The sequence below is a fragment of the Bactrocera tryoni genome, chromosome 1 (assembly GCF_016617805.1).
Source record: "Bactrocera tryoni isolate S06 chromosome 1, CSIRO_BtryS06_freeze2, whole genome shotgun sequence".
In the NCBI taxonomy this organism is placed as follows: Eukaryota; Metazoa; Arthropoda; class Insecta; order Diptera; family Tephritidae; genus Bactrocera; species Bactrocera tryoni.
The window spans coordinates 88,803,929-88,816,366 of record NC_052499.1 but is presented as its reverse complement, the minus strand read 5'-3'; the positions used below and the strand labels follow the sequence as shown (position 1 = coordinate 88,816,366).

General features: G+C 38.5%; 1 protein-coding gene across 4 annotated transcripts in view; it reads left to right on the top strand.

The window, feature by feature from the left end:
• Positions 1–12,438, top strand: part of LOC120767072 (guanylate cyclase soluble subunit beta-1) — a 106,191-nt gene that overhangs the window by 48,155 nt on the left and 45,598 nt on the right. For all 4 annotated transcript variants that reach the window (XM_040092933.1, XM_040092931.1, XM_040092930.1 and 1 more), the window contains exons 4-14: positions 1,119–1,219; positions 1,449–1,567; positions 2,899–3,048; positions 3,810–4,095; positions 4,522–4,860; positions 6,070–6,181; positions 6,382–6,541; positions 6,861–6,943; positions 10,118–10,288; positions 10,430–10,501; positions 10,596–10,761. In XM_040092933.1, the coding sequence (XP_039948867.1) occupies positions 1,119–1,219; positions 1,449–1,567; positions 2,899–3,048; positions 3,810–4,095; positions 4,522–4,860; positions 6,070–6,181; positions 6,382–6,541; positions 6,861–6,943; positions 10,118–10,288; positions 10,430–10,501; positions 10,596–10,761 (1,759 nt within the window). The remainder of the gene's footprint in view (positions 1–1,118; positions 1,220–1,448; positions 1,568–2,898; positions 3,049–3,809; positions 4,096–4,521; positions 4,861–6,069; positions 6,182–6,381; positions 6,542–6,860; positions 6,944–10,117; positions 10,289–10,429; positions 10,502–10,595; positions 10,762–12,438) is intronic.

The following is a 12,438-nucleotide window of genomic DNA, read 5'->3' as shown; positions in this document are numbered from 1 at the left end:
ACGGGCATAATTATTGATTTGGTTTGTTCGTGTGATCTGATAGATACATTTCACAAAAAAGTACCCGGGAATCGTAAATCAAAGGGAAAATATTTTTCATCAATCTTTATTTTGTCGCCTTCAAAGTAGTCCCTACCAGATATAAACCACTTGTACCAATGATTTTTCAATTCTTCAAAACACTTTTCACAAGCACTTTTGGGGATTGCCTTCAGCTTCTTCAGCGAATTTTGTTTTACTTCTTCGACCGACTGAAAACGAATTCCACGGACGGCAATATCCGTTTGGGTAACTAGAAAAAATCACACGGAGCCAAATCTGGTGAATACGGCGGTTGATCAATGGTAATCATTGCGTTTTGGCATTTGAATCACTCATAATCATACTCTTTTCGAAAAAAAAATCAGCATTACGAGGGAACGAGTCATGCAAGAACACTTTTCATACCCAAAATATCCACCAAAATCATTCGAATGGACTCACGAGAGATGTTGAGCTCGCTTTCAAAATCTCTAACACTTGCCTGACAGTTTCATCAGTTGAAGAGGTCGAAGGTCGTCCAGAACAATGCAAGTCTTCAACGATAAACAAATATAAACAAAGGTTCGACAGTTTGACAGTTTATCCCATTTGCATTCTCACATAAGAGACAAACTGTTTTGTTCCAGTTTTTAAATGTTGAAACTATTAAAATAAATGGTTTGCAATCGATGCGCTTTCCTGCGCTTAAAGTTTAGAAGAACACTCGCCGAACTAGCCAATTGCCTAATTAAGTTCTTTGGCACCCTGTTCATTCGCAGAACTTTTCGCCAAGCAGAACCAAAACCAAAAAAATCATAGCTTAATTAACCCTTTGATAAGTACTTAAACTATATTAAGTGTGCACAAGCCGCACACATGTACACACAACTGTGCATTGCACACATACACAGTCGCTTGTAGGATAGCGTGTGTGTGTGTGTGCAAAAGCGGTCGAGCATAGCCGCGGCGCAGTGAGGAAGGTCGCGCAGCACATGAAAGGCAGAAACGCGTTTTAATTAAAAATTATTTTTATCTCACTTTCGCTTTTGAATATCCTTTCTCACGTTACGCTCTATTGTTTACTTCATTCTCCGCAGGAAAAAAGCGATGGTCAGCATGGAAGGTCAGTTTTTGGTGCGACAAACATATGACGATGAAATAACCTACAATCTCATCGGCGCGGCGGTGGAAATTTTACGTGAGTACAGAACGCCTACACACCTATACACATACATACATATATGCGTAAATGCATAAGTATCGGTGTAAGTCCGACATGCTTACTTACAAATTGCAATGGTATATACACGCTGATAAGCATAATTAAGCGCTCTCGCTTACGAGCTCTAACAATGGGGGCTGTAGATAATGTCACGATTTATTATATTTCTGCTCTTTTTGAGGCATTTTCCATTTCGCCCCTCTAGATATACCAGCCGATGATATATTGGAGCTCTTTGGTAAGACTTTTTTCGAGTTCTGCCAGGATTCGGGTTATGACAAAATTTTGCAAGTGCTGGGCGCCACACCGCGCGACTTTCTGCAGGTGAGTACACAAAGAACAGTTAATCAGCTCCGCCATTTTTCATTATTTTCACAACCGCACACCAACCACTCACTAATTCAACTTATCTTCGTTCTCGTTCTCATTACCAAAATGTTAGTCAGTGCGTAAAAATAAAATACAAAAGGTATAAAAGTCAAAAGCGGTGATAAAGAAGTGAAATATGTTGAAACGGTTAAATAGAAAAGAAATATTAATGGAAGATATAAAACCGAATAACGTCGCGAACAATACAAGTAGTCTTAAGCTTTGTGTGAAAATGGATGTTAATGGCATTTTGTGCGCCCTGTTATGCCTCTGGCGTAAACATACTCATTACTTTCTTCAAACTTGCACGGCGAGGTACATAAATTACTCTCTAAAGCATGTGTTAAAGGTTCATTGTGCAAGGCACATGCAACGCTAAGTGTTTACATCTGAACCCACTCTCAACTAAAGAAATCCGCCTTCAAACAGCTCCGAAAGATATTTCCAAAGTTAGCCCGTGGAATTCAAAATAAGAAGAAAATTATATAAATATAGAAACTAGCTTGTTCTAGTTTATTGAAAATCCAAAAGGTGTAATTAATGACGTTAGCAAATCTGTCACCGACGAATTATCTTATTTTAAACACAAGACCGGTACTTTTTGAATAAAGAAATGTGTGTTCGAAGCATTTTAGGTACTAAGGGAATTTATTCAGCCAAATAACTAAATTTCACAGATGAAAAACTTGCTTATTTTTTTCGCTGGTACTCTTTTATAATATCTGTGTCACAAATGGGAATATTGGACGCACACTTCCGTAGTTTTTAATATGAGATTTATGTTGAGGCTATGTCTTCTTCTACGTAAGTTTATTTGATTTTAATTTTAATTTTTTTTTTTCATTTTATTGTAAGTTTTCACTTCTTCAGAAGTGTTGAAACAATACCTGCGTCCAATTGGACTTCCTTACTTGCCGCTTCTCCTTTTTCCTCTCTTAAGGTTTCTCTGAGTGTGAAACCGCAAAACCAATACTGTAACGGTAGTTCCGTACTTCCTGTCATTTGGCATCAGTCAATTCGATTCCTGCCCGAGCCACACGCAGCAACGCACAATCCACAGACTTATAGCGCCTTATCACCACCGCCATTCATGCCACACACGCTCTGTGTCGTTCAGCAGTTCGCCATAATGGAAATTTAAATTGAATTTTATCGCAATTTCACTTCAAGTGCCCATTTATTAATGCACTTTATTATCTTCCTCACCTGCTTCCATCTCATTCGTAAACATATCATTCAAAAATTTCACTTTTCGCACTTATTTTTTCTCTTACGCTTTTTCACAGAACTTGGATGCGCTGCATGACCATCTGGGCACCCTTTACCCCGGAATGAGGGCACCTTCATTTCGTTGTACAGAGAAGGATGGCTCACTCTTGTTGCACTACTACTCGGAGCGTCCCGGTTTGGAGCACATCGTGATTGGTATTGTTAAGGTGAGTTAACTGCAAGCCAAATTTTCGGAAGCAAAAGGAAACGTAATTAAACACATGCCATAACTTGAAATGAAACAAAATAGAGATTAGAACATGAATAATCCGTATTGAGGGATAGTTTGTAGTTTTAAAAAAGTCTAAAGATAAGAGACACACTTTCATAGTTCAATTAAAACAGACACTTACTGAATAACTGGAAACAGAAGTCTTATGGTAAAAATTTAGAAAAGAGAAATGGTGTTGGCCGAAAAGCAAACCTAAAAATGTGGATTAAGAATGAATTTCAACTACATTGAATATTCTATCAATTCGGCCTAGCGAAAGAGCATTATCGCATACTCGTATTTCAAATCCAATCAAAATGGAAAAAGTCTCGTGCTTGTCTAAGTGAAGCAATATTTGATATTGTTAGGGTTTGAAATCCCGTCATTTTTCAAGTTAGGGACGGTTTTAGCAAGGTAAAGCACCAAAACCAAAAGATTAAAGCATAAAACGAACTTTTCTTGTTCAAAACAAGAACTTGTTCACTGCTACCTCCCTCTCCAAAAAACATCCAAAACAAGCTCTTAGCTCCACCATCACACAGAGCAAACTCGCTCCAGGTACATAAATTACAGTAAAGTTTGAGATAATCTTACACCGTAACGGTCCATATACTCGTATGGAATAAATGTTAATGGTTCTCGCAATAATTCATTAGGGCTTGCAATATGCTGAGCTCGTGTGCGTTATCTCAATAGAATTTCTGCAAATCGCTTCAGGCGGTGGCATCCAAACTGCATGGCGTCGAGGTGGAAATAGAGATCGTCAAGCGGAAAGGTGATCCCATCGATGAAGAAGACCGCACAGATGTATTTATGCAACAACAACAACAACAACAGCAGCAATCAAGTAGCACAGTACCAACTGAAAATCTACCAGAAGAGAATAACAATCACAATAACACCAATAATAATGCCAGCAATAACAATAACAACGAAAACGATGCGGATGACGACGATGATGTGGTGGTGTTATCGGCCGCAGATGTTAGCAATAAAAAGCAAGGTAAGCCACACATACAGACATCATTTCGAGACACCAGACAAAACCAAAAACAACATACTGTACGTGGGGGGATGTGAGTAATCTAATAGCCCCGAGTCAAATGACTGCAGAAGCATGCAAACGAGAAAAGTGAGAAAATTCCACTTTGCTCGGGACATATTTCCACATATTTATGGCTTAATTGAATCAGGCCAACAAACGGCACAAAATCACACAGTCACACACAACAGCACAGTCACGGCAAATATGCAAATCTGCAGAAGCTTTGCAGGGGCGGCACGTATCAAATCCATTTTGAGTGAAATCTTCTATACCGCAATCAATTAATTTCAATCAGCAACTCAACAACAACAACCATATACTCAACATACTTATTTCATATTTTTCTTCTCTTCCGCACGAATTTCCTATCACTGCTTTCCACAGCTCGTTGTCCTTTTGGCCGCACCAAATCGCACTCGGCCTCGTCGATGAGCAGCGGCGGCAAGCAGACGGATAGTTTCGACAGCGACCCCGACAAACAGGAGCAGAAATGTTTGCGTTTGCTCAAAAACAAGAGCGACGACATCGAACGCTACGATCATGTGCAGTTTCTAATTCGTGAAATTGGCACCAGCAGCAGCAATGCCACGGCGGGCGCCGGCAACGCCACCACAACGGCCACCACGTCGCTGGCGTCGTCGGCGAGCGGGGACGAGCGCGCGATAGCCACTTGCCGGGAGGAGGCCAAGGAGCCGCCGGATGAGATAGACTTTTTGTGTGAAGGTGAGGAAGATTCAGAGTGCACAAGCACTAGCAAAGAGATTGATCTGCCGGATGAAGTGTATTTTATAAGCGAAGGTGAGCACTGAATTGGCTCTTAATACAGTTTGTAAATTGGTTGCAATCGGAGCGTCATTGTGATGCGCTCTTGCATAAATATGAATTGCTCTTTGCCATGTAAAATAGTCGATGTGAAATTCAGTATTCTGCAAAATTATGTATTCCAAATTTATACAGCAAACATATATACATATGTATACAGTATTGATTTTGTGTCTAAAAATGTTTGCGATGCTACATACCTGTACTGGGTGGTGTGCCAATGCTAACGGTGATGGTAATTTATTCTATGCTTGTCCTGTGCTTGCTCTTCATTTGGTTTGTATAAAGATGTCTACTTTATTTTCCACAAGTTTGTGTGTATGTGTTTTGAAGTGATAAGTGTAAAAACAAAGTTTGTTGGTGTGTTCTGTTGAATTATGTGTGCTTTGATTTTGGCATTGTAACAATAATTTTGATTTCGATTTTCAAATTCTTTCAATTGCTGTCTTTATTGCAACAAAAGCTGCTCCTTCCTTCCATTTTGTCTTCCAGGACGAGCTAAATTAGATAAAAACATATATATTCGGCAGCTATCGATTTTTGAGATAACAGCTTATCCTTTTAGCAATCTAATCGGCAATTTTGGATCGCGAACACGAATGCAAGTTCGCAGCCTAAAACTGAATTTTAGAAGGCTTACAAATAACGATGCACTACTTCATTTTAATTTTTTCCAATATTTAAATATCTACTAAAGTACCGTCAAAATTTATTTCTGTCCGGCACAAAATTTTATAGAATTTTTACATATGTATGTATTCAGTACCTCTGATCGGAGCCAGCAGAATTCGTTTATCATTTCATAAATTACATGGTCCGGAAGGCCTTTGAAGCTGTCATAAAATCAAAAATAAATTCTATTTTCTCAACCAACTGTTTTAGTTTTAAAAAAATTATTTCGAATTTTCGCAACTTCACACAATCATTTCCCTTCGAATTTCATTCGTTCAAAAGCACAATGTATAATACATACGCTCGGTATGAATGTGGCATGCTGCATAAAGCTTTTTATTTAAAACAATATTTGGCTGCATTTCCAATAGCAAATAATAACGCAGACAAATATTATTTTTTCACCTTTATTCATGTCCACTCAACCATGGAACGCAGCGCCGCTTATCTCGCCCGCCACATTCTGCAAGGTGTTCCCATTCCACTTGATGTTCGATCGGCAAATGAAAATTGTGCAGGCCGGCAAATCCGTTTCGCGCGTCATTCCAAGGTAAATTCAAACGTTGACACAAACAGCAACACAAACAACAACAATGTGCAAAATATAGCATACGATGAAACAATATGTAGCAGTGACAAACTACGAAGTTCATCACAAAAGACACGCACACAACCACATATACACAGTTTATTTCTCTTTTCATATTCTATTTTATTTCAAAAATTTTCAACTGTCGAATGCTTTCATAGAGTTGCGGTGGAAAACTGTTCCATATTGGAGGTACTCGAGGCCATACGTCCGCATTTACAGCTAAGCTTCGAAAACATTTTGTCGCACATCAACACGATTTACGTACTGCAGACGCGTCAAGGGGCGATGGGCAAGCATGAGCGGTACCTAAGGTTAAAGGTGAGTTCTGGATAGCGTGAGACATGAATTGGAGAGTGTCTTTCAAGACTTTATAGACTTGCGGCTTGTCTTTCATTGGCCAATTCCTTCTTCCAGAAACTGTTTCAAGTTTCAAAGTGTAATTGATCTGGTACTACATATAGTACTGGAAGTTTAATATGTCCAAACATATACTTTATAAAGTGGAGATTTCCTCAAATATGTTTCTTTTTCTAGCGGATATAAAATTTTTTATAAATAATTTGAATGAAACATATAAATTTGCTGTTTTTTATAAATAATTTCAATGAAACATGTAAATTTGGTGTTTTTTTAACAGGGTCAAATGATGTACATACCAGAGTCCGATCGAATACTGTTTCAGTGCTATCCCAGCGTCATGAATTTGGATGATTTGACAAAGTAAGTATTTTATATGTAGTTGGGGTGTATTGGAAATAAAACTGTCTCTCTTTTCTGTACTCATCTCTAGTAAAAATATGAACGAGAGCTTTGCATAATAGATAGATAATTAAATGAGGATTGCGCGGCGACCTAGGGTCTATTGTGCCCTTACTTTGCATAGCTGTAAAGGAATATAATCAAAAGAAATGAGAAGATAATGAAATTTTTTCTACCAATTGATTGAATTTAAATCCCGAAGTTAAACTCTACTTAGAAATTTCAATACGTAGTTTGCCTTTTATACGAGTATTTCGGGATTTGACAACACTAGTGTTGCATTCTGAAAACTCACAATTTTATCGCAAATTTGACATTTTGAATGGTTTGCATACTCAGTACGTTTTTACATACTAGCGCTATTTGTGCTGTTTACAGTAACTTAAAATATTCTTCTCCACCAAAAAATTAAATGAAATTGATTATTTTTTAAAACTTTCTTCCAATACAACGTGAATTAATTCATCGAAAATACTAGATGCATTCAGTTTTTGATGATGAATCTAGGACCAGTGTTAATCAATGTTATGGTGAATTCAATCATTCTAAGATGAATTCCGGAGGGTGTCTCAAAATCAGCTGTTGTTCCAAAAACTATTGAGGCTGGGCGCAAACTGATATGGCAATTTTGTCACTCAAAAGATCGATTTTATGAGTCATCCTTCTGTAGTCCTGATTTGGCACCAAATGACTTCTTTTTATTCCCGTTCCTAAAAAATAAAAGGTCAGCGTTTTTTAACATCTAAAGTGGCGGTTGATGCGTTCAATAGGCATTTTTTGTAGTTTCTCAATCAGAGTGGGAAAAGCTTTCGACAATTGGTTCAAACGCAAAAGCGTGCAGATCTTAATGAAAAATATTGCAAAAACAATAGAATTAGAATCCCAAAATATATAAGGCAACATACGAAAGTAAGATTCTCTTTAACCAAATCGCAGTTAGGTAGGGTTATGATTATATATATGACACTTGTTCCCCAAAATACTTGAGTAATGCCGCAAGTTCATGCCATTTATGCCGGTAAATATAAAATACTTGTATTTCAAGCTTTCATAAACATAACGTGATTTAGCGCTGAATAAGAATGAAATTGGTCTAGACCGTAGAGTACGCCCCTTATCCCCATTGTAATGATAACCGTTTCATTGGCGGATTTTTAAAATAAATTAAATTTAGCCTCTTTGGTTGAGTTTATATGAAATATATTAAACTTGAGTTGACTAGGTTGCTTTTAATACGATTATCTTGAATTTGAAGCAAAATATAGTAATAGGACTAAGTGAGTCTGATATATATAATATAAGATAATGAACCTTTACGAAACGTTTTTATGGATGAAGAAATGTTATTGAGACAATAATTTCCAAGACCGGAGGAAAACAAGCTTTGCAAAATTATTTACGGTTGTTGATTTTCGATATAAGTTATTAACGGTTTGAGGAATAAGAGTATGTCTGCAAATAAATTGCAAGAATTATCGGAGATCACTATGGAAAACTTTCTGTAAAATAAATTTTTTTAGAGCGGATTTAAGGGGTACTTGTCAGAATTTTTATCTGTCAATACAGCGCTTGCACACAGCCCACTAGGAAAATAATTCACAAAGCTCCTTCAGATTCATGTCAAATTTCACACGCCTTCACATGCATAAACAAATCTGAGCCAAGCCCAACATGTCTAGTAAAACACTAAGGCATATATGTATGTATATGTATATAAACGTGTGTATCCCATAGATTACTCCCTACCCGACTGCACACACTACAAAGTGCCATAAAGCGCCTAAAGGCATGCCTTGTTTGCACGGACCACATGCTATGTTCACGTACTCGTACACATCTCCGAAGCAGTGGATCGTCATAAGCAGTAAAAAACACAAACATAGCGCATAAAGACCGCTTTAAATGCCTTTAATGGCTTACTTTGTCAGATTCTGTGTTTTACAGAATCAAATTTGGCTTGTTGCTGTCGGCAGCAGAACGCAACTTAAGAGAATAAGCGACGACACAGCAGCAACGGAAGCTCTGGCAGTAAAAACCGGTACACCAATAACATTATGCTTGTGAAAAACAATAGCATATATGTACAAATAAGCAACAACAAAAATATAGCTATATATGGAGTTTATAGCACATTATATTTTACCAGGCAATTGGCACTTGGCCACTTCCCAACCGACTCTTTGGCTTCCACAAGTCGTTGGCTATTGGTGAAGGTATTTTGTGCTGACTTCTCTCTGTGGCAACACTGTTGAGCCGCTTTTTCTTACATTTTTGCTATCGAGCGCTTGTTATTTTTACAAATATGTCCGCTTTTTGAATCTGCAAGTCGAATTTTGTAGCAACGCCCTTTCAGGCATTGCAACTTTCGACAGAGCTGAAACTGTTTCATTTCGCAAAACAATTTGAGAACATTTCCTTTTACCCATTATTAATGCTGTGCATAATATGTGGAAAGTTAACGCTCTCACGTTTTACGGCACACCTCCAAAAATAATGTCGGATTATATTCAGTCTGTGTCATAAAAAGCGTTCATCACCAATACCTTTAAGTGGAAGTACCGTTTATTGGGCCGGCAATAAATACTTGGCTAATAACGCCAGCAGATGTTAGCACAATTTGCTGGAAATGGTTTTTACTTAAACCGTAGGGGGAAGTACTTAAAAATAGAAACAAAATTAAATGCGAAATTTACGACTCAAATAACGAGCGAACAAGAAAGCTTAGGTTGTTGATGAACAAAATCGCACAGCTCCGGCTGCAGCTAGCTCAGAAGCGCTGTCTTGTAGGCCGCAGGCATTATGTGGCTAAGCGAATCGTTATGCCAAAAGCATGAGTAACGGTGCGCTTCCACCACCAGTCCTTCATCTCAACAAAATACTCAATATTTGACCGGCACTTTGAACCATTTTTAAGTGCCGTTTTATGAGCGAAAGGGAAAATGTGCTTTCTGTTGGCATATTTTTTAATTCTTTTTTTGACTGAGACGACTTCTCGCCTGCACCTTAACGGTTCGGTGCAAGGAAGCCTTTAAAATATTTACAAAACACTTCACAAATAATGAAAACGAACATCAAAAACAAGAGCGAACCAACATTCATTTTACTTTGGTATTTTCTCCGCGATTTCTCTTGCAGGAAGGGTCTCTACATTTCCGACGTCCCGCTACACGACGCCACCAGAGATTTGGTGCTGCTCTCTGAAAAATTCGAGGCTGAGTATAAATTGACAAAGAATCTGGAGCTGCTTACCGATAAGCTGCAACAAACCTACAGAGATTTGGAAAGCGAAAAGCAGAAAACGGACAGGTGAGTGAGGGCGACGAGAGCAAATTGCAACCACAACAGCGGAGTTGAATATGAAAATTTCTATATAAAATGCAGCGAATAATGAAGTGTTGATTTTCAATTGAATAAAATGAAGTGTCCACATAAATTATTTCTTTGCAGGCTCCTCTACTCGGTTCTACCCAAATCAGTGGCCAATGAGCTGCGGCACCAACGCCCCGTGCTGCCTAAACGGTAATTAATTAACGTACACTTAATTGTCGAACATAAAGCATTTATATTTATGTCTTCGTTTTTATTTTCAATTCTGTTGCTTTTTATGTGGCAGTTATGATTCGGTGACGCTGATGTTCTCCGGCATCGTGGGCTTTGGCAAATACTGCGCTGAGAATACCGACGCTGAGGGTGCCATGAAAATCGTCAAAATGCTGAATGAATTGTACACGGTCTTTGATGCGCTAACCGATTCGAAGCGAAATCCAAACGTTTATAAGGTAAAATTTTGTTCAGAGAGCAATCGAAGGGAACCATTCACTAATTAGCTTTGCTGAAAACGCTCAGTGATAGATTAAAAGCTATGAAAGATGGTTTTCAAAATGTTTAATTAAAAACACCCACCCTTAATTGACCTAAATATGGTGGTGATCCACAAATACTGGCATCCCATCTACCTATGTGTGTTCATTAATCTATCACACATAGTATGTACATATAAGCTTTAATCGCTTGAAAGCTGATAACTTACTCACTAACTCATTGAGCGAGTCTGCACCGAAATTTTGCTAGAGCCACGTGAAGCTGACACATGTGATCGTCTTACATTGTGCCCGCATAGCTCCTGCTTCTGAGTAAATAAGCACCGAAACAAAATGCTTGAGTGAATTAGCAATAACCAAGTAAAAACATAATGTTGTGAATAAAAACACAGCACATGTACATAGGTCGTGTGTATATGCATGGAGCATACAAATGTTTTGGCACGTTAACTTGGCGCTGGCGTGAAGTTACCGCCTGAGAGAGCACTCAATTTCCCCGAAAGTGCAGCACATCGAGTTACTGCCAAAACGGCCTCAGCTGCAGAAGCTCCATCAACACTTACACCAACTCATAGCTGCACTTCTTCAACATATATACTATATATACATACATACATGACTGCTATTAAATTTCACCTTCTGAGGGTCGTTTGGCATGTACGAGCTGTCTCAGGGCTCCACCTGCTGAGCAGATGTCTTTTTTAAGCATAGCAAAGGGCAAAGTGGTGCTAGTGGGAATCAAAGAAATTCACGATATATATGAAAAATATGTACTGTGCGCGAAAAAATGAAGACCTAGCCAGAAAGCGAAGTCTCAAACAACAGATAAAATATGTACATTAGAGAGGTCTTGAGATATTTACATAAGTTTGTTTTTTGAATACTTTTTTCGATAGTTCAGGTATTTAGAGCGGCCTTGGACCCCTGTGTACAATAACCGATACGGACTTCGCTTAAGGTCAAAAGTTTTGCACATTCATACCGTTCTCCAAATGAAAGCCCCATTTAAATACTCGATTTTTTTCACAATTTTAATTAAAAATTAAATTAAATTTATTGCAAAATGGAAAGGAAGTTAAAATCCCTCAGCTACAGAAGCACATAAAAGGAGTTATTTATCGATGTGGGACTTATTAAGCTCCATCTTTCGCTTCGGTTCATCCATGCACACTCTTCCTTGCGTTCGCAAACACGCACTTGCATATTGCTGATACAACACCGCTCCTTCCGCATGCAGCATTTCATTCTTTTTCGCTTTTCCAGCAATTTTCAACTTCTTTCCTCCGCTGCAGCACCCACTTGACCGACTAGCTGATTCGTCACTCCCACACCGGCTGACTGGTTGTTGTACTCACTTAGCGCTGCGAAGGAAATTATGCGAATCGACGCCAAATTAAACTTTTTGCCAACAAAAATCTGGGTCATTTGTCAGGGTCGTGTATTCGAGTGAAAAAGCAAAATCTAAATAAAAGTGCATACACCCATAAAAGGCTAACTTCACATACAAGCACCGTTATATTGTTGCAAGTGTACGACGGCTTTATGAATGCCGCTCATTTCTGTTCGCTTCGTAACAGAGTCCGTGGAGTGTATGTATGGGGGCGCGTGAGTCGACCTGCCGGCATCCATGGCTCC